The sequence below is a fragment of the Poecile atricapillus genome, chromosome 6 (genome assembly GCF_030490865.1).
Source record: "Poecile atricapillus isolate bPoeAtr1 chromosome 6, bPoeAtr1.hap1, whole genome shotgun sequence".
Taxonomy (NCBI): domain Eukaryota; kingdom Metazoa; phylum Chordata; class Aves; order Passeriformes; family Paridae; genus Poecile; species Poecile atricapillus.
In genome coordinates, this window is record NC_081254.1 from 11460343 (window position 1) to 11486788 (window position 26446).

Here is a 26446-nt window from a genome sequence, read left to right on the forward strand (position 1 = left end):
TACCCCTCTTCAGGTTTCACTGTGATTCTCAGCTTAAATAAGAAAACAAAATGTAATGTAATACTCATCTTATGTGACTAAAAATATGTACATGTTGTTTATTTTAGCATTTAAGAGCACTTCTTACTCATAGGAAATTCATGGTAGGGTAAGATATCCCAATCTTTTGTGTATATTTTTTCAAATACCACTTTTGTCTCATTTTAGTTTCAACCGGCATTCTTCCACCTCCATCAGCTACCAGTCAAAGCAGAGGTATAAAAATGTTTTGTGCAGCTATTCTACCTTAAAAGCACTTAACAAACCAGTTTATTGCTACTAGTAGGCATCTAGTGAAGCGTTAACATAAAAATGATCTGCTTAGAAATATTTACTCTTTCTTTTTCTGACAACTAATAGTTTTCAGAGCCGGTATTTAATTTGCTGCCTGTCACATGCCATTGACTGCTACAGATAAATTCAATAGGATTGCTTTCACTGCTTTTTGAGATGCCAGTGCTTCTTGATCCATTAAAGCATCTTTGGTCCTTACAACATCTTTTTATTCTTTCTTTATTTCTTTTTTTCTTTCTTGTTTCTTTTTTCTTTTTCTTTTTTGTTCTTTTAATCACATGCCATTTCCTTTTCTTCAGCAGATATTCTGATAAATCTTTTGTTCCACTAAATCCTTAATGATGTAGTGTAACACTTTATTTCTCTTTGACAAGCTTTCTTACCTTCTTTATTGTATTTAACATGCATCATACACATGCAAAGGGTTAGAAGTTTCTGTTACTTCTTTTAATTTTGCTATGGTTCTGGTACTATGACTGTGGGGAGGAGGGTGTTGTTTTGGGGTATTTTTCAGATTGATTTTCCTGAACACAAGGAAATCTGTGGTATGGCTCTACTATGATATTACATTTGGGAAACACTTGAATTTTGAATAACCAGTTTTCTTCATGACAGTCTAAGTATTACTAATCTGGGTCAGGGTTTCTTTATTTATTTTGTGCATTAAGAGATATTCAAATGAGTCTTTTGCTGGACCTGTGCACCTGGGAGTAGACTTTCCTGACTGGATGACATTTACAGATTAAGGCTGTGCAACACATAATTTTAAAATCTTTTAACCCACATTGTAAATATTGGGCACTGAGCTGTTTAGTTTACCCTGGGTAGCAAATTTTAAAACACAAACAAATCTTTAGATGGTGTGTTTAGCCGATGGCGTTTTGAAAGCTGTGGGTGAAGGCAGTGTGCCCACAGTGTGTGTGTGTCCCTGTGCTATGGCAGGAGCAGTGGCCTCTGTCCAGTGATCCCAAGCACAGTGCCTTCTTAGGCACCACACAGGAGGTATCGTCAGGAAATAGATGGAAAGAATGGAAAACAGCAAGTTTTACAGTGCCTAGAATAGCTTTGGCAGTTACAAATCACAGCACAGTTCACAACAGAATTTACAGTGACTACAAACCCACTAAAATAGTTTACCTTGGAGAGTTGTGTTCACCCATGGTATAGTGGACCCAAATCCAGGCCTAAGCCCTGGACTTGGTACAGAATTAATTAGCTATAGTCATTGTAGCAATAGCTGAGTTTCTAGGTCTTGCTAAATAGACAAAATAAGTTAGCCTGAGGCAGCAATGCTATGCAAACTAGATCTATAGTAGAAACACTGTCAGAGCAGCAAAAAGCTACATTGAGAACAGGTTTATTCTGTTCAAAATTAAAAATTGAAATTTTCCATATCTTAGAATGTTTCTTACCTCTTACCTTCTTACCAGAAGAAATCTGCTGGGTTTGCCATGTAAGACTATAATGTGTTTTCTCCAGATGGCATCTGTTCCACTCTTAAGAAAGTAAAGTCAAGATGGAGCAATAATCTGGCAAAGCTGGATGCTCCTTTTCACTTGCTGACAGATGTTTTCCTATAGACAAACCCACTATGGAAATAACTCCTTAATTGTCAGTACAAATAGGTAGAGATCTGTAGGTAGTTCACAGGGCAGTGACACTGAAGGAAAAAAAAAAGCAAAACTATGTTTTCAGGGTGAGTAAGAAGGATGTTCTGTAGTGAATAGGTTTTTCTTACTGCACACATCTCATTATCTCTTGCTTCCCTTCCTCATACTTCTTTATTTCTCATGCTTGCTTTGACTGTAATGCTCTTTTAGCAGTCTGTGATGCACAGGCACTACAAACAGAATCATCCCAGGTAACTGGCTGATAGAAGAGGCATATTTTTTAATCTGTTACTGTAATCAAACTGAGAATCATCATCTAAGCCATAAAATAGAGAAAAACTGTTTCTTACTAATGTTTGGAATCCTGAGCAAATGTTTTTATTCTAGGACTGCAAGAAAGTGGATCATAATATTACATATCACATTTTTTTTTCTGAAGGATGAATCTGAACATTAGGAAAATTAATGTAAATTTTGGTGTCAGTGTAAATACGGAAAAGAGATAGCTCCAGAAAAAAATTTAAACGTAACTTCAATATTTTTGAAAAGAGTATAACAGTATATAAATACTAATTAGCATTTGTAATAGTAGTAATTATGTTGAGCAAGTATATTTCTAAATCTAGGTATCCCTCATTGATTTATCTTAGACAAGACCAGGCCTTTTTGTTTGCAGAGGAACAGAGAACACAAACTTTGTGTGCAGCTTTGTGAAGCCTCATCCCTTGTTAAACTGAGAGTTTCAAATTTGTCATATTCCCTCAGCAAGCTATTTTCTGTGACAACAACAGCAAACGTGCCACTGCTTGAAATCCTTATCTGACTAATTTTTCTGTCCAAAGAATTGTCCAAGACTTCCTTAGCAATGATAAAGACTGATGAATCTCCCAACATTCTCTCTGTAGGTCTCACAGACAGTTCCTCTTGGAGTGCTCTGAACACTGCCAGGTCTGTTACTGTATGGGCAGTAATTTTTGCTGTTTATAAGGTTGTTCACACCTACATTTTGCTTTTAGAAACACAACCCAGTCATTTACACCAATGCCAGTCTCTGGAAGCTACAGTGAAAGTCCTGCTCCTTCTGCTGCTTCAAAAATGAGAGTTGTTACTACTGCCAGCATAAAGCCCTCTGTCTACCAGCCAGGTAAGGAGCCTTCAAAGTACTGAAAAGATTCAGAAAAAAAAATGCTCACGCATTTATTTTGGAAAAATAAAATATAGAAAGCACATATTTTGTACACAGACATTTCAGAAAGTATTTATATATATGGGACTAAATCTTGCTAGTTTTTCCTCAGATTGTCTGAAGGTTGAGGATTATGTTGTATTTGTATTCTGCCTCAGAGGTAAAATGTAGAACAAACTGAGGGAAAACTAAAAGCAAGGGAAAAGTCTAATAAAAAATGTGTAGGCTGATTTTTTAGCAGAAATACATTCACAAAATAACACAGTGTATCCATTTAGGAGGACAGTGACACTACAGAATTGATAAAGCAGCTAAAGAATTAAAAGTTCAGGAAGGAGGTAAAATAAGTGGAGTTTGCTTGAATAGGATATATTTGCAAAATAGGTAAGACCATATATCGAACTTCTCAAACTTAGGCTTACATTTGAAATAAAGGATCAGGCATTAAAGCACCTCATAATGCTATTCCATTTCCCAGAGATCTAGAAACTTAAGGAATGTATTTGACCATTCATTTGGAAAATATGCTCCATGATACTATTTAAATTCCCTTGGTATTAATGTGTTACAAATGGACTGAGATTTTAAAGCCATTGATGATCAAAATGCGAACCTTCAAACTGAATGAGTTAAATGAGGCAGCAATATAATTCTAAAGGCAGTTCTGTTTCAAATTAAGGTTTTTCTGATCTTAGATTTTTAAGAGAATTAAAAAGTTGATTTATATCTTTACAGTCAAATAAATATGAAAAGATCAAGAATTCTAACAGTCTTAAACTCTGTCTTCTGTGATGTTCTGTTTCTGGATGTACTGAAATTAAACAAATGTAGGAATTTTAGTTAGGCATAAAGCAGAAAAATCAAATGATCTTTATATTTGAGACATAAAGGTAGAAAAAGTCAAGTCAGAGCTCTCATGAGCTATTTAAGGGTCTCAATGTAAATAAACCTTCAGCTCCTCCTCATTTGCTTTTGGTTAAGTGCACCAGTCTATACCATGTTCTCACTGAAGGCAAATGCTATTATTTTTGACTTGAAAAGATGATGACACCAGATATATTTCTATAATGCAGAAAAGAGCAAACTGTGGCAAGTCAAAATAGCTCCTAAATACACTGACTGACATTAAGCCCTGTGCTCATTTGGGGAAGTATAAACTCCAGTTCAATATACAAACTTGCCACAGAAATACATCTGCAGCTATTTCCAATTTTTGGCTGGATCTGGTAAAGTCAAAGCTGGCTGTTGAATTCTACTTGGCATAAGAAGAAAGGCTTTTTTCCTGGGTTTTCTCCTGGGTTGGGCATCTTCTTTGCACTTTCTTACTTTGCTGGTGTTCCTTTGCAATTCCTTACATTGCTGTTTTTGAGCCTTATTGCATCTCAATAAAGGCTCAAAATAGTTGGCAGAGAAATAAAATGTCCTCCTGTACTGTTTAGGAGTTTGAAATATCCAATAAGGGATTCTAAAATACCTTCATAATTGAACCCTAAAGTGACTCAGGTACAAGAGAGGTTCCAGGCAGAGATTTCAGTGAAGATATTTGGTTCTTGTTTGGTACCTTTTTTAAAGTGTTATATATTTGATGTAGTAGCATTTCAGAGTGGTTTTGGAACATGAGCTTGCCTCGGAGACAGTTGCAGAGCAAATGGGAAGTTGCCACTTGGGAAGAAATGGAGGAAATGGCAGTTGCTGTCACAGATGGGAAAATCAATAGTACTTAGAAACAAACCACCAAGACAGAACCTCATCCAACTTTGCCAATGACTGGCTTCCCTTGGAAATGTGGGGCAGCAACTTCCAGATTAAAACACCAATAAACAGGCTCATTTACCCAATAGAGAGACACCTGAATCAGTCACTGAGAGGATTTACAAGGCTATTTTAAGCTTTCAGACTGAAAAACCTCAAACAAACTGAAACAAGTCTCAAAATGAAAATGCATTGTTGAATATCTGGCTCAGATGGGAAATTTTCTGCTGGTAAAGATCTTTAGTTTTTTCCAGTAGAGAAAGCTATGAACTCAGAAATCTTTTCCCTAAATTTCATATCCTGTTTTTAAAAGGAGCACAGATTTCTCTTCTGAACAAGGCCCACTAGATGGCAGAACGTACCTGGGTATTCCTTTCCCATAGACTTTTCCAGACCAGGATAACTTTTCACATACCCCAAGCAAATCCAGCTCCAGTTCTGTACCACGAAGTAACACAATACCTAAATGTAAGAAAGCAGATCTTTCCTGTTAAATCCCTGAGTCCAACTGGGCCTACTTGTGTATGCAAAATTGGTCAAGCATAAAGGCCTGATCTGCTGTTTTAGCAATTGGTAGAGAGATTCCCACAGTTCTTAATGAACTTTATATTGAATCCTAAGCGTTTCCAGCTTAGCAGAAGCATCTTCCACACCATTTAATTTTTAATTCCCCTAAATAAGAATAATGTCTCCCTATAAAACGTCATCTGCTTTGTCTCTCATCTACTCTGTACTATAAAAGTATACGAGAAAACTTTGGGCTTCAAGGATGTGGCCACCAAGTGTAGAACAAGCCATATCAGTTGTGATTGTTAATTTAAGTTAACTTAAAATAACTGAAAACAGTAAAGAGTAATACTTTCATCATTTACTAACAAAGGGTAAAAAAAAGATAAAAATGTTCTCACAGTGCAAGTCAGTGTGTGACCAAAGCATTTGAGACTCTATAAATCTTCGCTTTACTAAATGAGTCTTGGTAATGTGACTTTTTGTCTGGAGAGAAAATAGCCATAGACCATAAATAAAGAGCTGAGGGGGAGGATTCCAGATTCCCCAGAAGCAAGGAATTGGTTTGTTCCTACTCCTGTTAAGGGAGACCTCTTCTCCTGCCATTCTGTCAGGATAACAATAATCCCATTCATTCTTTCCTATTCTAAGAGAATGTGAGGGCTGAAGGAAACAAGGTGATAGAGGCTAAGTTGCTGAATTATTTGAAGTTTTCATTTTTTAAGTTAATGGTCAACTTGTACAATACTGGTATTTTGAGAATATATTCTGTAATATACTGAATCTTAATACTTTTTTATCAGCAAACAGCCCCTTTTTTCTGCTGATTAGTGTTGAAAGACTTTTTGAAATAGATAAATGTTCTAGATGAATGTGTATGGCAGTAGCTACTAAGACAAAAGAATTGTTCATATAAGCTTAGGGATGTAGTTCTAAGAAAACAAGGTAATTCCCTTTTAATAACAATTGCTAAAATCTCAAAGTTAGTGAAATCTTTCTAATATATTGCAGTGGTGCTATTTTGAAGCAATAGAAATTGCAGCTTGCTCACAGGAGGAAAATGTATTGTAATAAACCAAGCCTGTAAAATTAAATTATAACATCTGAAAAGAGAACTCTGGGCAGATGCAAACACCCAGCATTTGTAATTTTGCAATAATTCCTCCAGTACTTCCTTTTAGTAACTGGAAAAAATCCTATTTTGTTGTTTTATTTTTCTTTCCTTTTTTCTGTTTCTTTATTTTACTGCAGCAAATGGAAGAGTGAAAAGAAATAGAAGGGAGAGAGAATGTAGTGAAATCAGTTGAAGTCACCTTGCTTAATTAGCCTCATAGGCGGGAGCCTTTTGAGCTCACCAATTAGAGATGAAATATTAACTTCTAATTTTCCCTATCTTAATATTGTAATACATAAATAGCAAGAGCCTCAGGATCTAAAGAGATTGCTTATAAACTCTGTTCTGAAATTTTTAAATACTATTTACTATTTCCAAGTTAAAAAAAAAAGAAGCCTCAAGCTAAGGTGGGATACAGTTTTATGAAATAGAAACATTGCTGATGCTATACCATAAGAAATTTTTATCAAGAAAATGCACTAGATTCAACTCTGACCTCAATAAAAAGATCACGAGAGTGATCACAGTGTGTACATTTATATGCAATTTAAGCAATTGCCAATTATCAGTGTAAGTTATTATGTGGCAGGGTGTGGGCTGAGGGAGGGCTGTTAAGTCAAACATAATCTTCTCAGCACTTAATTATGCAGAAAGAACCATGTTACTTTCAGAAGAACCCTCTTGGATTAAATACCTCCTGCAAGCCCCTTAAACCTATACATGTTGTATTTGGTCATGATTTTCTTAGTGCTGGGATCTACTGTCTTGAATGTTTGCCCAGACTGCTGGAAAACTGGCTTCCAAAACTGTGCTCTCTCATTTGGGCAAAACACTTCAGCTCTCTAAGCTTCTTTTCATGATAATTTGCTTTGTTTTCCTTGCAAAGGGAAACTTTAGTGCTTTTAGTGCTCCTGTAGTTGGCAGAGTGAGGCTGTTTCTTGGGCAGTAACTTCAGTCCTACATAATGCAAGATCTGATGTTTTGAATAGAACAGGGCAGTGGGAAAACTTGTCAGTATGTGCGGCCCATGCCTCTTGCTTATTTTAATGTGATAAAGCTCCACCCAAAATTAGAGCCTATTGCACACGAACACAGAGACAGGCTGCACTGAAGGTTTTGTGTGCTAGTCAAAGGGTGGAAGAGATAAAGGATAATATTCTGTTTTACACACAGGAACTGAGGCACAGACACACTTTGCTTTGCTCAAAGTTATACAGGAAGTTTGTGGCAGAGCCCAGAACTCAACTGAGATCAGTCATAACCACAAGTCTGGCCTTTCTCTAAGTGCTGTTGGCTTTATCTTGCTGGTCATGTGAGCTGAATTGTCTCCCTCAGTATTGCTTCCAGTGCTCTCTATCTCTGTGTTCCCTGTGGGAGCCTGTTTTTCTTCAAAAACCTAGGAATAAACCTACAAATGATAGATAACAGTGACATCTGTAGAACATGTTGTATTTCAGTTAATATAATGAGATCAAAAGTTAAGCATAACTTACTGAAATTCTGGGGAATTCTATCTAAAACTTTATCATCCAGCTTTTCTATTTTTAACCTTATCTTGAACAGAGTATATGACAGTCTTTGAAATTATCACAGAATTGCCATGTCCATTCCTACTAGAAAATTAAGAGATGATCTTGACAATGATCTCCATAAAATCTGTAAAAGCCAGTAGACAATGATTTCTGTAATTCTTGTGTATTAGAAGTCAGTGATTGATACCCTTGGCTTCAGCCCTGAATAAATGAGCAGCAGTGGGACAGGCCATAATTAACTATCACCTAAAGCTTTTATTGTATGTGTGTCGTGGAGTACCCTTTGGTAAGTGTTGCTGTACTGACAGTAGAAGAAAGACTTTAAAATCCTTCTTGGTTTCTTTTGGGATATTTAAAACAGCGCCAGCACCAGTTCATTCCTACACCCCTGTCAACACGGAGCCTGCGAGTCGCCCTCCCTGGGTAACAGACGACTCCTTTTCCCAGAAATTTGCACCTGGAAAATCCACCACCACTGTCACAAAGCACATCCTACCAAGGGGTGTTCCAGTGCCATCTCCTGCCACAATTTCTGCTTACCCGTCTCCAGTTTCAACTTCTTCCCAGCCCCCTGCATTAGCCCGGGGAACAGTTCAGAGGGCGGAGCGTTTTCCAGCCAGCAGCCGAACTCCTCTCTGTGGGCACTGTAACAGCATCATTCGGTAAGGTCATGGGCCTTTGAAGAGGGATGAAGCAGGAAAAGAAGTATCAGAGAGACTGATTATTGTACATTAATATACAGTTCCAGAGCCTCAGACTCCGTTAAATTACCTAGCAGGGATGTCCGTTGTCTGCTTCATTCATTTAACATTTCCAGAGCTCATTCTGTTGTTGAGTGGTTCACTTTTTATCACTGTAAAGTTATGCATGCTAATTGTTTGGCTCTTGGATGCTGCAGCAAATCCCCGCTTGATTTTAAAGAGGTTTCTGGTCCTAAGGTAACCCTTTGAAGGAGGTTCATGCAACTTAATTGGGACAGTTAGGGGACTGGGGGCAGAGGGGGGGACTGGGGAGAGAAAAGGAACGAGGCAGCATTTTGGAACAGCAGCCAAATGTAATTGTTGCTTTTGTGTCTGGAGAAAGATAATGCCCACACTCTGTTACCAGTGATTCATAGCATGCCTCTCCCATTTCTCCCAATTCATTCTGCTGGATCAGTGCCTCCTGTTAGCCTATGCACTGCTGTCCAACTTTAAGTAATCCACGTTTAATGACAGTCTTCCCTACTAAAAGGAGCTAGTTTGGTGATGTGGAAGTGCTGATTATTGCCCTTTATATGTTCTGGAATGGAAATATTCCAGTAATAATCACTATATCTAACTACAATCACCAGAGTCAATCACCAAAATGAATTTAATGTGTCTTCCACATAATGAAACAGAAAGTTGTCACCTAATAGTCTGACATTTCTAGAACATGCTGCATGCAATGCTCTCAGACAGAAAGAAGGCAGGAGACTTTAGTAGCTCTTGGGAGGTGTGGGTGTGTAAGGATGGAAATTTGTTTGTTATTTCATGCTTTCAAATAGTAGCATTATCTTCTGTTGCCTTTGGCCTTTTCCTATTCTCTTTGCATCTGCTTACAAAGACCACTTACAGCTTTGCAGATATGAAAACAATTGATTTTTCCAACAGTTGTCTGTAAATGCAGTGTATGATACCAAACAATAATGTAATGTTTTAACCAATGTGTTTTGAGTAATAGTCTTGAAAGAAACCTCTTCTATTCAGGTTTCTGAATGTTATTTTAATATGCACCTCATGATTCAAGTAGCTTCTCATGTGTACATGGTGTCTGACAAAGTGAGTTTGCAGTCAGGGTCATTCAACCTTTTTGCAATACAAATAAGACAATTACGATTGTTTCCAGAGGTCCTTTCCTGGTAGCCATGGGTCGCTCTTGGCACCCAGAAGAATTCAATTGTGCTTACTGCAAGACATCCTTGGCTGACATGTGCTTTGTGGAGGAGCAGAACAGTGTGTACTGTGAGCGCTGCTATGAACAGTTCTTTGCACCAACCTGTGCCAGATGCCACACTAAGATTATGGGGGTAAGAGAACAAGATTAACCCTTTCTGCAACTGTGTGGATCTCTGAAATAGTGAAATAGTTTAGACTGTAAGCAGTGAATGTAGATGTTTTATTATTGCATCCTTTTAATTATTTCCCAGGTTGTTGATTATTTCAGAATGAGAAACATATTATTTTATAATTTTTTTTTTCATCTGAAGGCTTGGTTATTTCTGTACCTTACTGAGCTCATAGACAGAATATGTGATCCAGGTACCATCTCACTGATCTAAAATAAGTAACACTTTCTGGGTAGTTTTTTGTTATCTGATACCCACTATGTTACTTTTATCTCTCTCTTCCTTGTAGTAAGAGACTTGAACTGGGTTTTTATTTCTTACAGGACTTAGTCAAAATTTCAGTAGAGAAATCAGTGATGCTGGGAAGAGGCCTATTGCTCTTGCTGCACCTCACTGTTAGTTAGCAGCACAGCTGTTGAAGAATTCTGCTTGCTTCTTATAGTTAAGAAAATACAGAATAAATACAAATATCTGAATTCACAAAGCCAAAAATGACACTTTGTCTTAAAGGAGTCATGTACAAGTAAATGTACAATTTAATCTGCTCTCCACTTGCCTTAGATGGTGGTGAGGTTGGAATACCATCAATAATTTTAGCAGTGTATTTATGCATGCAGTCCTATTGAATGTGTGACTCAAATGAAGAAGCAATGAGACCCCCACTGGTTTTTCATTGCTTAGCTGTCACCTTTTGACATCTGTCTAAATGTTGGCATTACAGATGCTCTTCTCTGCAACTGCCAGTTAGCAGTGGCAGCATCAGACATCCATGGTGAAGCTCTGGCTCCAACCAAGTCTTGTTTGCTACTGCAGCAGAAGGAGTAATTTATAGCAGAGTGCTGACTTAACCTACCTAATGAATGCTGGCACAAATCAGTTTCCCATTATGGATTTTCATCAGGAAAATAGCAAAGATGCCAGCTGCCTCTATTTATATTAATAAGATTTCTCAAGCTATTTTTGCTTCTTACCTCACTGAGGTTCATAAATGGATCCAAACCTATTTATCAGCAATAGTTGTTTTGCAAACAGTAACAGAACTTAATGAATCTCAAATGGTGATTCTCTAATGAGATATATGGCAACTCTAAATTAGACTTATTTTGTCTATTCACTGGATTGAAAGCACGGAAAGAGGACTTCAATCCATTTTGTCATAATCAGTGGATATTAAAAACAATCTTTAAAAGTGAATGAGAGTCTATGTGTATGATTGGAAGCAACATAAAATAGGATCTAGATTCTCAGCTGGTATAAATCATTGCTGTTTCACTGAAGTTAACAAAGTTAATTTACATCAGTTACGCAGCTGGCCCTTGGAAATCTGGGCAGTTGGACAGAGATGCACTGACAAACATTATCATGGCTACATGTAAGATTGACAAATTAGCAGGTAACTGTGTATCAGAGCCCCCTACAGCAGCTTTTGGACTTGGAAGACTTGGTTATGACAAAAGAATGAATCAGGAATAGAGGTTTCTCCACACTGGACAGAAGTAAGAAGCTGATAAAATCTAGATGTACTCAAATACTCTGAGGAGAATTTTGTTGCACAGAATTGGGTTTTTTTGTGATAAACACATGGACGAGGGACAGACATGCAGATTCATTTTTACTAATCACATAAGTTAAAAGAACCTTCCCCCCCTTTTATTTATTTTTTTTTTTTAGATTTTTACATTAGTTTGTGAATCATTCTTATAAGAAGCATAAAAAATTGCTACAGAATCTAGATTAGTTTGAAGCAACAGACTTACACCACTTATTCTTGGTCTTAGAAAATTGCTCTTTGAAATTTATTTAACAAATCGTACTCTTGCATCGAAGAGTTCATACTGGCTGTGGCAAAACAAAAGAGAAAATAATCAGAATCTTTGTGCAGAATCCCTTCTATAACAGTGACTGGGCATGTTGATACAAACTGCTGGCTGAACCATGTTGTTTTACTTTGGCAAATATATTGTTCTAGAAAGCTTGTAGTCCTATTTCCTCTTTCTTTCCAAAAGGAGCCCAATTTCTGTCATAATTCTTTCTTTTGAGGAGGGAAATTGGCTGATACAGAAGGGAAGAATTTAGAGCATCTCTGCCTTGTGTTTGTTCTCCAGGAGGAAGTTGCAGGGCTGGCTAGTCTGCTGGAGATTTTTGTATGCTTGTTTGTTTGTTTTACAGGAAGTGATGCATGCCCTAAGACAGACTTGGCACACAAGTTGCTTTGTCTGTGCTGCTTGTAAGAAACCATTTGGGAATAGCCTGTTCCACATGGAGGATGGGGAGCCTTACTGTGAGAAAGGTATGGCAGTCTGGACAGTTCTGCACAGTAACTGTGTGCTTCATGTTCATGGAAACAATGAAAGAATAAAGCAGCTGGTGAAAAAAATAGTATCAGATACCCATCCTGCATGGATTTTGTTTCCACTCTCCACACATACAAGTGTCGTGTCTCTGTATTTTTCTCCAGTTTATATGAGAGAATGGTAGAGCACTGGTCTTTGCCTCAGTGTCCACAATGCCTTCCCTCACTTCTCTCCCTTCTGTATTATCATACTTTGTACTTTTTTCTCTACACATCTTCCCTTGTTCCACTCCCCTCCTTGGTAGACTCTGCTCACCAGAAATGAAAAATTAATCTTCTAGGGCTGCCCGCAATCCCACTGAGTTGCTGGAGCTGTGACCTCTGATGCTGTTGCCTCACCCTAGAATTTCTCAGCCAACACTTATGAGAAGATAGCTCTGCACAGATGTGCAGCACATGCTAGTGCAGATTTTGCTTCCTGGCTGCTGCAACAAACTGCTTCTTGCCAACTAGGAAAAGAAAATGCCATGTTTTCCCAAAATGGTACTTGCCATGCAAACGAGTTGCCTGACATAGGCAGGAAGGAGGTTAATGTTTAAGTGGCATTCCCTCTATATTCCCTTTGTGCATTCAGTGAGCTCGTGGCCTACTTATCTCTGGAGATTCCTTCCTAATGGTTATGCAATTCAGATTTTACAAGTCCGAGTAGCTCTTGGTGAAGAACAAAAACCATATAGCATGACTGACTGGGTACCTACCCCTTAAAATTGGAGGTTTTGTCAGAACTTCAAATAATTCTCATGAATTCCATATACCTTTGGAATTTCCACTAATATTTTTCAATGTCAAGCCTATCCAAATCCAAAGTAAAGATGTATTAATCAGCCAGTATGGGGTTTCCATAGTTTTCTCTCTTTATGGAAAAAGAGCATTAATCCAGGCATGGAAACTTGTAATATTCCCTTGTCATTAGACTCTTTTGTATAACCATATTTGTCTTATGAATAGATTCCACATATACTAAAGCTAAATTGAAAGTAATGTGAGAAACATAACTTCAAATTCCATGGACTTTTTGTATGTCTTCTACATTTTAATGATAAATGTTGTACTAATGGGGGATTCTGGACTGTGCTTGTAATTAAATAATGAAAGAAAAGAAAATTTCAGTAGGAGCGTTTCAGTAAATGTAGTAGGAATCTGAGCAAAAACAATCAAAACATTCATTGTCTTGAAACATTCTATTTCTTTTGGACTTAGTATGATTATGTTAAGAGTTTGGTCTAAGTTTTCTTTTTGTTTCATTTTAGATTATATTGCTTTGTTCAGCACAAAATGTCATGGCTGTGATTATCCTGTTGAAGCTGGAGATAAATTCATTGAAGCTCTTGGACACACTTGGCATGACACCTGTTTCATTTGTGCTGTAGGTTCTACAAGAAATACTATCTCCTTCCTTTATACTCTTAAATTGTGTAGTAACATCAGAAAACCTAAAAGCAGCAATAACTGGTAACATATGCTTAAGAATGCAGAGGGATGGAATCTAATTTTTTACTTGCATTTGGAGAAGGATAGGAGTAATTTATCTTCTCCTCCATAACTTTCACTAGAATTATGAAATTTGACCATCATGAGTGTTTTCTAATAACACATCCAGTTTTAGATATTGCATACAGTAGTAAAGAGCACTATTGCTGTTATTCTTTCCAGTGTTTGCCAAATAAAGCTAGGGCAAGACTGAAAGTAAATGAACACCATGCCGAACAGTATAACCATAATCTTACTTACAAAGCAGTGAAGTTTGTATTTCCATGCTGAATGCTTGTTGAAACTTGCAAAAAGAAGTCTGTTTAGAGAGTGGGAATAGTAATTAGCATAGAAGTTGGTCAAACTCATCAATCTGTGGTGTGCACATAGCTCTAGCGTGTGGCCCACATATTCACACACACTGCACACAAAGCAGAAAAATCCATATGATAAACAGTACTTTCATCTGGTTCTAATACCACTGAGCAGATCTGCAACATATTATTCCAAAAGTAATAATGTCTAGAATCTCTAATCAGCTAAAAATAGTATGTTGGCAACACCAAACCAACAGTGACAATTTCTAATGTTTGTTTAAGTCTAAAATTTAAGTAGAATAGTTGAAAGTATAGAAATGTTTATAAATATCTGAAGCTAAACTAGCTTTGCAAAAATGTGTCTTGTGAAAACTTAAATATTTTGGAAGTTCCAACATGGAACATTAAGCAAGTTTCCTTCACAAGCTAACAGCTCTTAATCACTTATAAATATTGATCACTTATAAAGATACTTTCTCTGAATATTTTATGTTTCTTTTTTGCTTGTTCATGGCTACCCTGTTTTCTGTGGGAGTGATAGTTTCATTATATGTTGTTAATATGCAATTCTCACAGTGGGGTTCTTTTTAAGGACCTAACTTTATTTCCTTCAGTGGGTTAAATCAACAGCAAATCAATCCATGACTTCTAAAGATCACCAAAGAAATGCATAGGCAGAAGAGCAATACAGCTGAAACTGATAGTCACATCTTTATCCCTTTTTCCTTAATTATTCCTGATTGCATTTATTATTAATTTTAGGTCTGCCATGTGAATTTGGAAGGTCAGCCATTCTACTCCAAGAAGGACAAGCCACTGTGCAAGAAGCATGCCCATGCCATCAATGTTTAAAAGAAGAGTTGGTAGTCAGTAATGCTGGGGTAAAACAGATGACTAACTGGGCAATCATAAAGTTAATAACCATGGCTAGCATTTCTCTCGGTAAAAGCTAGAAGTTGGTACTTCTCAAGTTTAACTTTATCCTTTTTCATAAATGCAGAATGTGCTTTTTGCAAAGTTCATACAAAAACCGATTGAATGAACAGTCAAAACCAAATGAACTAATGAACTAATCCATTATTAGAGCAACAGATGGCAGAAATATTGAAATTAACTAAAAACTTTAATATAAAAAGTAATGTGCAAATATAGTTTTAAGCTAACTACCCACAGCAGTTTTACTGCTTAGACCACACACTGGTGTTTAAAAACAACTGGAAAAATACTTCTGTATTAAGTCATTTTTCTTTCACAGCAAGAATGAGTAAGTGCCATATGTACAGTCATCTGTAGAACCAAAGGCCATAGCTTTCAAAGGGAAATAAAATAGATTAGGGCTTCCTCTAGGAAAAGTGAGTGCTATTCCGTTATGTTGTGGTGCTTCCTCATAGCACCAGATATTTTAGATTCTTTCCAAATAACAAGTCTTCCTTGGATCCATATGTAGCTGGGAAGCCTAGGTGACAATCCGTAACAGTTTGATAATAAAATGGTTGGGTCAGCCTTGCTAGTGCACTTGGCTTCTATGTGCACAGTAGATAATTCACTCTCAAATCATAATGGAAAAGGACAACTGGCTTTCTCTGAATTGCTCTTACATTGAATGGAATAGGGCTGGCTGGAAAGGCCAACTTTTAATTCAAAACCAGTTTTCCTTTCCTCCTGCGGAAAAGGAGATTCAATCTTGCTTTGGTTTCTAATTCCCACTGATATCAGAGGGAGGTAGGAACCTACATCTGGACCTTCACACCGGTGAAGGTCAGAAGAAACACATCCATCTAGCACAGCTAGGTTGTGGGAAATAGCTTGCAAAAGTTCCCTACTCTATCCCACATAATTAGGAAAAAGGCTTTCTTTTTCCTAAAGTGAATGAATGTTGATCAAAAATTCTTAAGGCAGCAGGCACATACTCTATTCCTTTCCTTAATTTAAATGCAACACATCATGAATTGTAGCAGTATTTGCCATTGGAAAGCAGTAGCTATGTTCTAACAGTGAGGATAACCATACAGTCATCTTTTCTAATAACCATACAGGCATCTATCCTAATAGTTTGCGAATAACTTTCAAGTTAGTCAAACAGTTCTTTATAAAACTCTTTCTTTCAAATAAGCAATACCTGTAGTACTGATAATACTTTTGAATTTTTGAATATCAATGACTTTAATATTGGAGACAGCAGTTCTGTCTGATGGAGTTAAGATGGAAAGTCTGATCACCATTCAAGCTTTATTAACTCATTTAAGTGAGAATTATGATGTGTGTGTTGACAGCTTGCAGTACTGACAGTTTTGAATTAGTACTTCTGAGGCTGAGGATGCTTTCTGTGGGCCACATGCTGGTGCCATCTGCACCTATTTTACCTTGTGTTCTGAGTAGCAAAAAACGACATAACATTGTCTGTCTTGTCCCTCCCATGGGTAATGCCCATTTCATTTGTGCGTCTTTTAAGGGATGAAAAACTATTCAAAGCTTGGGGGAGGAATAAATGAAATTTGGAGTTCTAATATAAGAGTTAAGTTAGCTGCAGGCAGTCTGCATCTTGGACAAAAATAACAGCGTGAACTGCCTGTGGCAGTTTTGACATATATGACTTGTATTTATTCAGTAGGTATCTTAGTTTTCACTGATCTTAGCAGTGATCTGATCTCCATTGCTACAGGGTCAGATTTTTGTATGCATGAATTATTCTAAAACACTAGTACATTATACACAAAGCCCTTTTTTCCTTTCTTTTTTTTTTCTTTTTCTTTTTTTCTATAAGTAAGCAAATTTTCTGTTTTCAGTTGGTGCTGGGCTGGTGTGAATATGGTCCCACAGATTATAAAATCCAAAAATCTGACTCATAATATTCTCCAGAGGAGTAAATCATAATTATGGAAGTTAAATATTTTTCCACTCCTATTTGACTTCATTAAATACATATTCACACAAGTGAGAAAATTCTACATTTCATTTTTCGGTGCCATTCAACAAAATGCTGTTTATTATTAATTGTTCTTTGAGAGAATTCACATCAGCATACTCTCTCCTGAGAATGCATGGAAGATATTCTTTAGGCAGATTTGTGTCAGTGTTGGCCACTGACTGGGACTAATCTCTGACAGCAACATCAGAACAGGGAGTCAGGCTCCATGGGAAGGGCTTGTGATGATGCCTCAGGAGAATTTCACGGGCTCTTTCCCCTCTGATCTGCATGTGTTTATTTGTGTGTCTCATTCTCCCCTCCACCTTCCCTCTCCGTGTCCCTGTAAGGCTCCTCTCCGTGGCAGCACGAAGGATAAATCATTTTAGGATCTGGCCAGGGATGTCGGGCTGCAGCTTAGGGAGGAGTACAGTCTGGAAAGGCGCTGGCAGGCAGCATGGCTGGGGCTGAGCTTCCTCCAGGTCCCTGGGTAGGGCAGAAGTGGCAGCTGAGGCGGCCCGGGCCAGCCCGGAGTTCCCGGCGTGGGGCGGGGTGTGGGAATCGGGGCCTGCCCGGAGGGGAGGAGAGGGGAGGAGAGGAGAGGCTGCCATCTCACCGGGGCGAGAGCCTGAGACAGCCGGAGTGCAGGGGCTCTGCGGGCCCTGCCTGAGTGGGGAAAGATGAGGCACTGAAAGATGAGGCACTGAGGACACGGGAAGCCCGTCCTGAGGCTGGGCTTGGAGGGGAGGAGCAGCCAAGTCGGGCCGGTTTCACCAAGCCGGCATGGCAGAGTAGGCGTGGGGTGGGGGCAGCCAGGATCACTCACCACAGTCAGAGAGCGGGCTCCGAGTAAGAAATAAGGGTAGAAATAGCTCCCGATAGCCCAGAGAGGTGGTTTGAATACGTACAGAAGGGTGAGCAAGGATACAATCTGGTAAATCTGAAGCCTGGACTGCAGGAAGGGGAATGCAGGGTATGTAAGCAGGGCTGAGCTGGCTTGCAGGGGGGCAGCAGCGCAGAGCTCAGTGCTGGCTTGAGAGAGTGCTGAAGATTTCCTGGGGCAGAGAAGCTGCAGCGCATGCCCTGCCTCCAGCTGCTGCCTGAGCGAGTGAGATTAAAGCGAGTTTACATAGCACTATATGAGCTACGGTGATATCTCTGAATGAAGAACAGAGATACCCTGAGGATTGTCATGTAATAAAATTTTCCTGTTATGACTTGTGCTGCTTCATAATGTGGTCCAAAAACAGGGAATCCACGTACCCGCCCTTGATATCTATATTAGGATATAATTTTTGCACATATCTGAACCAGAAATTTGTGAATAATAATGTAGCATTTTAACTTTCACAGGGGTAGAATACCACATAACTGCTGATACTCTTCTGCTACGTCACTTTTGTGATAGGGAGAGAGTAAAATGCATATATATATATATAATAATATATGTATCTCTAAATTCAGAAAATGGCCTTTTAACTATCACTGAAAATAATGTACAAAAATATGCAAGATGAATAATGTGTACTTGATTATGTTTTATGTCTTGTAAGAAATGCCTGGGATAACTCCTAAGTTCTTTTGAATATTTCTTTTAATTCTAATTAATGTGAGGTTTTACCCAATAAATCAAAGATACTGTACCTCTGAATGATCAATTTAAAAGGTCAGTCTTTTGTCTAACTAAAAAGTGTTCAATAACTTTTCAGTCAAAGGATTCAAAAGCTTTTTTAATTCTTTTCTCTCTTTTGGTGTTCTTTTTTGCAGAACAGGGCAAATTAAATGTTTCCAAAGAAGGCTACTTTTATTATCTGGACAAAATAAAACAGTCTTCGGACTTTTTTTCGTTAGTTTTTACTATATTAGATTCACACATTACACAATTCTAAAATCAATTCAAAACAAGGAAAAATATTTTCCATTGGTCCTTCAGTGGTCAGTACTTTGGGTGAAATGTTTTGCTGAAGATTACTTGTATTTATGTTTAATAATGTGAATGTCCACAGCACTGAACACACTCATTAGTGTCTAATGCTGGGCACACTAATGTTTGTTTGCAATATTTGTCTCCTGGTAGTGGATATTAATTTGTTTAGTATTTATAAACATCAAAATTTGAAACTGAGTGATTTATTGCCTGCAGTGATCATATATTAGAAGTCTAGGTTTTATAATATTTTGACATGTTGACTTGATGCCACAAGTGCCCTTGCTTTTAGATAGATATTTTTTCCTAAGTTGCTAGTTATTTCAGAACAGAATGTCTGGTGGTTTATGAGATGTGAGTAATTACGTTGCATGGATTATCTGTGCCAACATGAATAAAACAGTCTAGTAATAAAAGCAATGTGCAAATACAGTTTAAACTTTATTATTTGGGTATATTTATTAATATGCCATGTGAACAGCTGACAGCTTTTAGCCATGTAATATCAGTAAGAAAGCATACACAAACTTGTACTCTCTACTTCAGACCTGAAAATAAAAATTAAAAGCATTGGTTTCAACATTATTGTATATCAGTCTTGAATATTTTATTGACCAAATAATGCTGCTTTAAACAAATATTAGTATGCTTAAAAGATGCAGTCTGCTAACAGTACGTGTTGTAACTGAGCAAGACCTGTATAGTCCCAGACCTTATTGTGTCAACAAATACTGTTTATAGTAACTTTGTAAGGAGTGGGTAAATCCTGTCTTCAGTTACATTGACACATCTGCAAACAAAGTTTGACTACATAAGTTCAGGTAGGTGTTCTTCCATTTCTTAGCAAAAATTATTTAAAATATACAAAATGTTTTAAACACCCTCATTGAGCTCTAGTGCCAAGAAATATGTACAAATGAAAGGATGACTTCATATAACAGTGTCTTTTACAAAAACAGCCATTTTGTGCATTCCTGTTGCACACCCCTCAGAAATGCAGGCATTTTAGAGATACAATTAAGTATACTAAACATAATTAAGAAGTTAGATAATAAATGGGCAGACTTGGATTTAGATGCCATTACCAAGCACAGCATCAGGAATCACAACTTTGTGCACTTTTGATTTTATTTTCCAGCCCTGATTTCTGTTTACAGTGTGCATAAGGAAATGCAATTGAAAAGAATGCCCAGAGTGTACACAGTATTTTGTCAGATAAAATTGCTGTTTTTCAGATTGTCTGTTCTGACCTTTAACCTTTGCACAAGACAGTGCTCCCTAAACTGTGCACTGTGATCCCTGTAGAGTTCAGTCGTTGGAACTGGAAGCAATAGAGGCATAAGCAGAGCACCATGCCAGCTGACAGGGTGGAAAAAGTGAATAGAGCAAAGTTCATTAGGAAAGGACATGGTGCAAAAGGCTTGACAAGTGCTGCACTAAGGGATTCTTAACAGAGATTCTTAAAGAGAGATTATTGCTCTGAAGAAAATGGTGATTTCAGAAGTATAGGCTTTGGCATTGTGTTCCCCCTCCCAATCGTGCATCTTGAATTCAGCTCGTTTCTGTTGATTAAGAAAAGAAGGAATGTGTGAATAAGATTGCTGAAATCATTATTGAATACACAATGAAATGCTTTGTTCTCCCAGGCAAATCAGAGTTGTGGATGAGATTCAGACTATATTCAGGCATAAATTCTGTGCTGTGTTCCTATGAAATGTGCTCTTGGATAGCTGTTAAAACACAGTTCCTCCTCCTCTTAGGAAGATTACATCAAAGGAAAACACTAACAAATGTGTGTTGTACTAATAAGGACTGTCAGGCTGAGTCACAAGAATCTTCTCTGTAATAAAGACAAGAAGGGATTTTTTTTAACAAAGCTAAACTTTTGAACAAAACATTTTTCCTTTAAAAGTTTCCAGATTATAACTGTTCAGGAATAATAAATTAATTGATAAAGTATCATTAATAAATCTGCCTCTACTACAAAAGTATTTTCTAATCTTACTGCTTTAGAAATCAGATTATTTTCATTAATGACAAAAATGTTACAGAAATTCTTCTGCTTCGACTTAGTTTTACTGTGCATACTGTTACTGAAAAAGAGTTGAGATTTAATTTTCTTTTAATTAGAAGATATAGATAAAAATATAGCCATGAATTGAATGAGGGTGATGATTCTTCCAGTGCTTGTGGAATGAATGCTGCTTGCTACACTGAAGCCAGAAAACTCACTGTTCTAGATTGTACATTAAAGAGGATGTTTTGGATTTTTAGGAAGTTTAATAAAAACCTATAGCCTTAATTAAAGATCTCATTTCAAAACAAAAGAATGATTTACAGTGTTTAAATTATTTTAAGATCTAATCATATGTAGACAGGAAAATAATGCTGGGATCGAGGTTTAGTTTCATTTAAAGAAATCTTCATGTTGACTAATGCAAGCATTCCTATGTGCATGTGTGGACATATATGTGGATTAAAACACTCAGAACTGAGATTCTGATATCCTTCAAGTGGATGTGTTTCATACCTGCTTTATGTGAGCCTAAATTGTTATCATATAGTCCATTTATTGAATATAGCTTAAGAATAATGCACAAATCTGAGTGCACCTCAAGACCTGGGTTTTGTTATCTGTTAGGTGTTTGTGCTTTACGAAGTAACAACTCCACAATTCTGATAACACGGGAGATGTGGAAGCAGAAAAAAAGGGCACACTTTCCAAAAATCTGGCTTCACATAAAAAATAGGATTTCGGGAATAAAATTTTTATTTGTGCATTATAAACAAAGACCAGGTATTATTCTTTCACAACAAAATATTCTTCTGCTGTCCCCTGCACATTCCTTGACAGATTTTCTTTCTGCAAATTTTTTCCCTGTACTGATTCCAAAGATACTGTAAATTTCCCTGTGATTAATGCATATGGAGAAGCCTGAGCAGAGTTCCTGTTCCTTACACAAGCCTGTAAGCTGTGGGGTAAAAGGTGACAGAGTGGGCTGTGCTGCTCATGTGAGTATATTCAGCCCACTGCATCCTGCAAATACCAGACTTCCTGAGATTTATTGTGGATCCACAATATAGATGACACTAATTGAAATTTTCTGCTTTATTGCATGTGCACCACACGGCATCTACTTCTGGCCAAAAAGCCCTTGCAAGAAATCCAGAGTGCTAGTCAGGGATTCTGGTTCTAGCTGTGGCCTCAGGGCATACCTGAATCTAAACCATGTGGTTATCAAATAATGGCAGAGCACAGTTTGCCTTTGAGATTGTCTTCCCAGTGCCAGCTGCAGCAGCAAAAGGACAACAGGGCTGTTTCTTGGGTTGTGATTTTCTGCCATTTTTATTATGTAAAGCAATTTCTGGAATGGGAGCTCTTCTGAGCTGCCATTCTTCTGTTACAGCATCATGACACCAGTCTGAATTCAATCTTGAAAAGGTTTTAGCTCATTTGGCAAAATTTACTTATTTTCACATTGAAGGATGTTTTCCACATGTAACTTACTCAGCTCTGTGTTTGACATTCTAGAATAGATTTCAAACAGTCTTTGAAACAGACTTCTAGGACAGGAGACACATCCTGAGAGATTAAATTCTCAGAGACAAATAGAGAACACGTTATCCAGCTTTTATAGACTTAACATGGTTGGTGGTTGTTGGAGACTGTTGACTTCCTAAGCAGTCACAGAAGCTGCTCTCTGTTTAGAAGTTCTCTAAAAAGAAAGCATCAGTTATTAAAAAGTAGATATTAAAGTTTGGGGTTAGTCTATATCCTTAGGCTCCGTATTTGCCTATTTAGTATAACCTCAACCAGTTTTTGCTCCTATGCAATTCTCACAAAAAAAAAAAAAAAAAAAAAAAAAAAAAAAAAAAAAAGCATAACAGAGGGCTGTTACTACTCCTCCCTAATTCTGGGTAAGAATCTTCATTCCCCTCCAGCTTAGGGAAATTCACTGGCACAGAAAAATATAAATTGCATCTCTGTGTGCCAGCTTCAGTTCAGAGAACCTGGCCACAAATGCTTCAGTTGAGATGATTTTGTTCATTTCTTTAAAAGACAGTGAGAAAGACTGTGCTTTCTCTGATCTTGTAACTTAAAAAATATTAATAGAACAATCTTTAAGTCAAAAGATAGTTAAGTAAATGTTTATTTTAGACCTTCATTATTAAGTGCAACTACTTAAAAGTGAACAATTACTATCAAAGAGGGAACATGCAAAAGTAGTAAAATGAGATAAAAATGTAGGAGAGCGAAAATCCAAAGAAAAAGTAGCTTTTAGCATGACAATTAACCACCCAATCAACCCTTCCTTCATTCCTTGCAGGGTAATTCATTGTAAGTGAATTAATGGTGAAACATTCAGTAATAGGCCTTGGTAAGGAAATAGGAGCAGTGTATCAGGATATCCTTTTTCCGCCCCAGAGTACCAATACTTTCAATTTTATATACAACGGAAGTAATTAATTGTAACACAAAGAAGCACAGCTGTGTTTCCTGATGGTCACACGTGCAATAGCTGCTATTCTTTAGCATTCTGAGTATGTACAATGGAAACTGTACAACTGCTTGGAACATTTTATATTCTCAGGGATTTAATTTCCATTAGTAGCTTTTGAATCCATAGTGGATTTTTAATATGCTATTATCTTAGATCCAATCCTGCATCTCTAATCAGGTAATTTTTTGCTGATGCCAGTGAGAGTTTAAACTGTATTAGGTGTAGCTGCCAAATGAAGAGATTTGCAGACACAGGCCAATTTCTTATTGGAAGCAAAGGTAGTTATAGACTGTTTTCCGGGATTTGCTTTTAGCTGTGAGTCTAACTTCTTCAAGTTGCAGTTTCAGTTAATATCCAAGTACCTTACAGACTAAGAGAAAAGCTTCATTGCTATGCCTTTAACTGCATTATATATTTTCAGACATTCTAGGTGAAATACGAGGATATTCTTTTGTTATTTTGTAGACCTATATTGGTTTCACTAGAATATGAAAAAAAAAGTAAATGAGACTATTTTGCTGCGCTTGCTTTTATTTAACAGCAATTTATTCATGTTTAAAGATATGTTTAGACTGAGAAGAAAAAAGGAAGTGATGAAATTATTTCATTCATTTATTTTGTATAGGTTTCATATCTGTTTCATTTTAACAAGCTTGGAAGAACAGAGAATTTTCAGTCTCATAAATGTCCATCTTTGTAAATCTCTACAGTACCCACTCCTACAGCTGCCAGAAACACATCCACTTGAATCCATGCCTTGTGAGGACAAAGCTGTCATACACATCAGGACAGAAATTTTCTGTATTGATAAGAATTTGCCTTGTGTAACAGCAGCTTTTAAAAACATTTCCACTTTCAGCATTGCTCCAGTTTCAGGACAAAGCCTGAGCATCAGGCTTAACAGAGGAATTGTTAATACAGTGTGGGTTTGGATCTAAGGATTATTCAAACTTGTCAAAGAAACAAATACTTCTTGTATCAAAAGGTGGAGGAACACAAACATTTAGCTTCTCTCTGAGTATAATTCAAACTTCCTTGTAGATCATTTGGCACCACTGACTGATAATTCAGAACATAAATTTTAAAATCAGCACTACAATCTAAATACTTAATCTTCTCTGAGCAGTTGAAGACTTCTGGGATTTTATGTGCATCCATCTAGGGGAAAACATATTACTAGTTCTCCAAACAAACTGATGGGAGTGAGGCACCCTGGTGAAGCTTCTGCTGAGCCTACAAATATTTTCTTTTTCTGTGATGAGATTTTTAATGCTCTGGCTTTAATAAAAACAAAGTAATTTGTATTTAAAAGGAGAGTTACTTCAGGGTTTATTACAACCTAGTGAGAAGACTGCAACAAGGGTTTTGTAAATGTGAATCCATAAAAACAAAACCATACAGCTCAACTAGGCACAGGAAGAAGAAACAGAAAAAGCAGCAGGAAGTTTGGTTCTTGACTGGGAAGATGTCTCCCAGAACAAAGTGCTCCCATTACTGCAGCCCTTTGTCACGGCAGGAGAGTCAGTTCCCCACAGCTCAGTTCAGCGAGGAATCAGCTCCCACCCTGCAGCTGCTGGGGACAGGTACAGCCATTGTGTTCTCCTTCCTCCACAGCCACCTGCACAAGGCTGAGGAAGAATCCCCTGCAGAACCCCAAGTAACCCCAAAACACACCAAGTGCTTGAGCTGTGGGAACACCTCTGTTTCCTTGTGCCCATGCTCTGCACATTGAGCTGTTATTCCTTGGATTATTGCCACAGTGCTCTCCAATGCTGCCCTGGACTCAGTTCCACACCAGGCTGGTTGGACTCAAGGTTGGACATGGCTTGCCTCTTTACTACTGGTGATCCACTAGCAAAAACTCTTTAAAAACACCTTTCTTCATAGATTTGACTCTGCCTTATTAAATTAGTTTTGCTTACATTTAAAAAACTTAATAAAATCCACTACTTTTGCAAGTAACAAACAGCTGAATAAATTTATAATCAAAAGAATATGCTTTCAAGTAAAATAGTTCTGAAAACGAGACAAAGCCAAATTCATGTCATATTAAGTGAAATAATTGTGTCCCTGGCTGAAGGGCAATATTCTTTTAATATGTAACATGGGATATTTATTTTTGTAACAGTAACAGAGAAATACTCATCTAATTGCAAACAGTTCTCAAAAATATATTTGGACCGCAGATTTAAGACATCTGAATTCCAGAGACTGAAGGGAAGACAGATCTACAAAGATCAAGTCCTATCACATGGCTGACCTTCTCCCTATATATACCTCTTTGTTCTTTTGATATTCAAGTTTGTAGTTCCCTAGTGATTCCAAGAACTAATAAGAAATTCCTGGAGAGGAAATAACAATGAAAGCAGCTAAAGCAGCTGGAAGACCATACTTTTTTTTTCTTTTTTTTTCTAATATAGCTCTCTTCATCATGACAGTCCGTTTTGAACTGCTTCTTCTGTATCTCATGTTAGACTTCCACAGCTCATCTCGGCCAGATGGCAAATTAACTTACATTTATTTTCTGATTTTCATATTTCAGTGTTTTTTGAGTGTTGCTCAATTAACAAAATAAATACTTTGTGTTACTAAACCTGGTGTGTCTTGAGTTTTTACAAATTCCTAAAATCCTCGCCAGGTAAGATATCTGCTCCTGCTAACTAGCTCACTGAAACCCTATGTCCTTCTGAGAGCCCATCAGCTAAAGTGTTCACTTTCTGGTTTAAAAAGGTCTCTCTACCTATCCTGGGAGAGATATTGGAAATGTAAGTATTGCACTGTTTTGAAAGACATCCCTATTTCCCATGCGATGTTTCATCAGACATCCATCACAATCTGAATACTTTCTA

At 37.4% G+C, this 26446-nt stretch overlaps 1 protein-coding gene across 10 annotated transcripts in view; it reads left to right on the forward strand.

Moving 5' to 3' along the window:
• The window catches only part of LDB3 (LIM domain binding 3), a 116486-nt gene extending 96801 nt beyond the window's left edge, over positions 1 to 19685 (forward strand). For 8 of the 10 annotated variants that reach the window (XM_058840694.1, XM_058840693.1, XM_058840698.1 and 5 more), the window contains 6 exons: positions 2960 to 3087; positions 8396 to 8696; positions 9904 to 10084; positions 12293 to 12413; positions 13727 to 13842; positions 15026 to 19685. In XM_058840694.1, coding sequence (XP_058696677.1) covers positions 2960 to 3087; positions 8396 to 8696; positions 9904 to 10084; positions 12293 to 12413; positions 13727 to 13842; positions 15026 to 15115 — 937 coding nt within the window. In that variant the 3' untranslated portion in view covers positions 15116 to 19685. Of the gene's footprint in view, positions 1 to 207; positions 256 to 2959; positions 3088 to 8395; positions 8697 to 9903; positions 10085 to 12292; positions 12414 to 13726; positions 13843 to 15025 lie in introns of all 10 variants that reach the window. The other 2 variants (XM_058840695.1, XM_058840696.1) reach the window with 1 other exon arrangement.
• The last annotated feature ends 6761 nt before the right edge of the window (positions 19686 to 26446 follow it).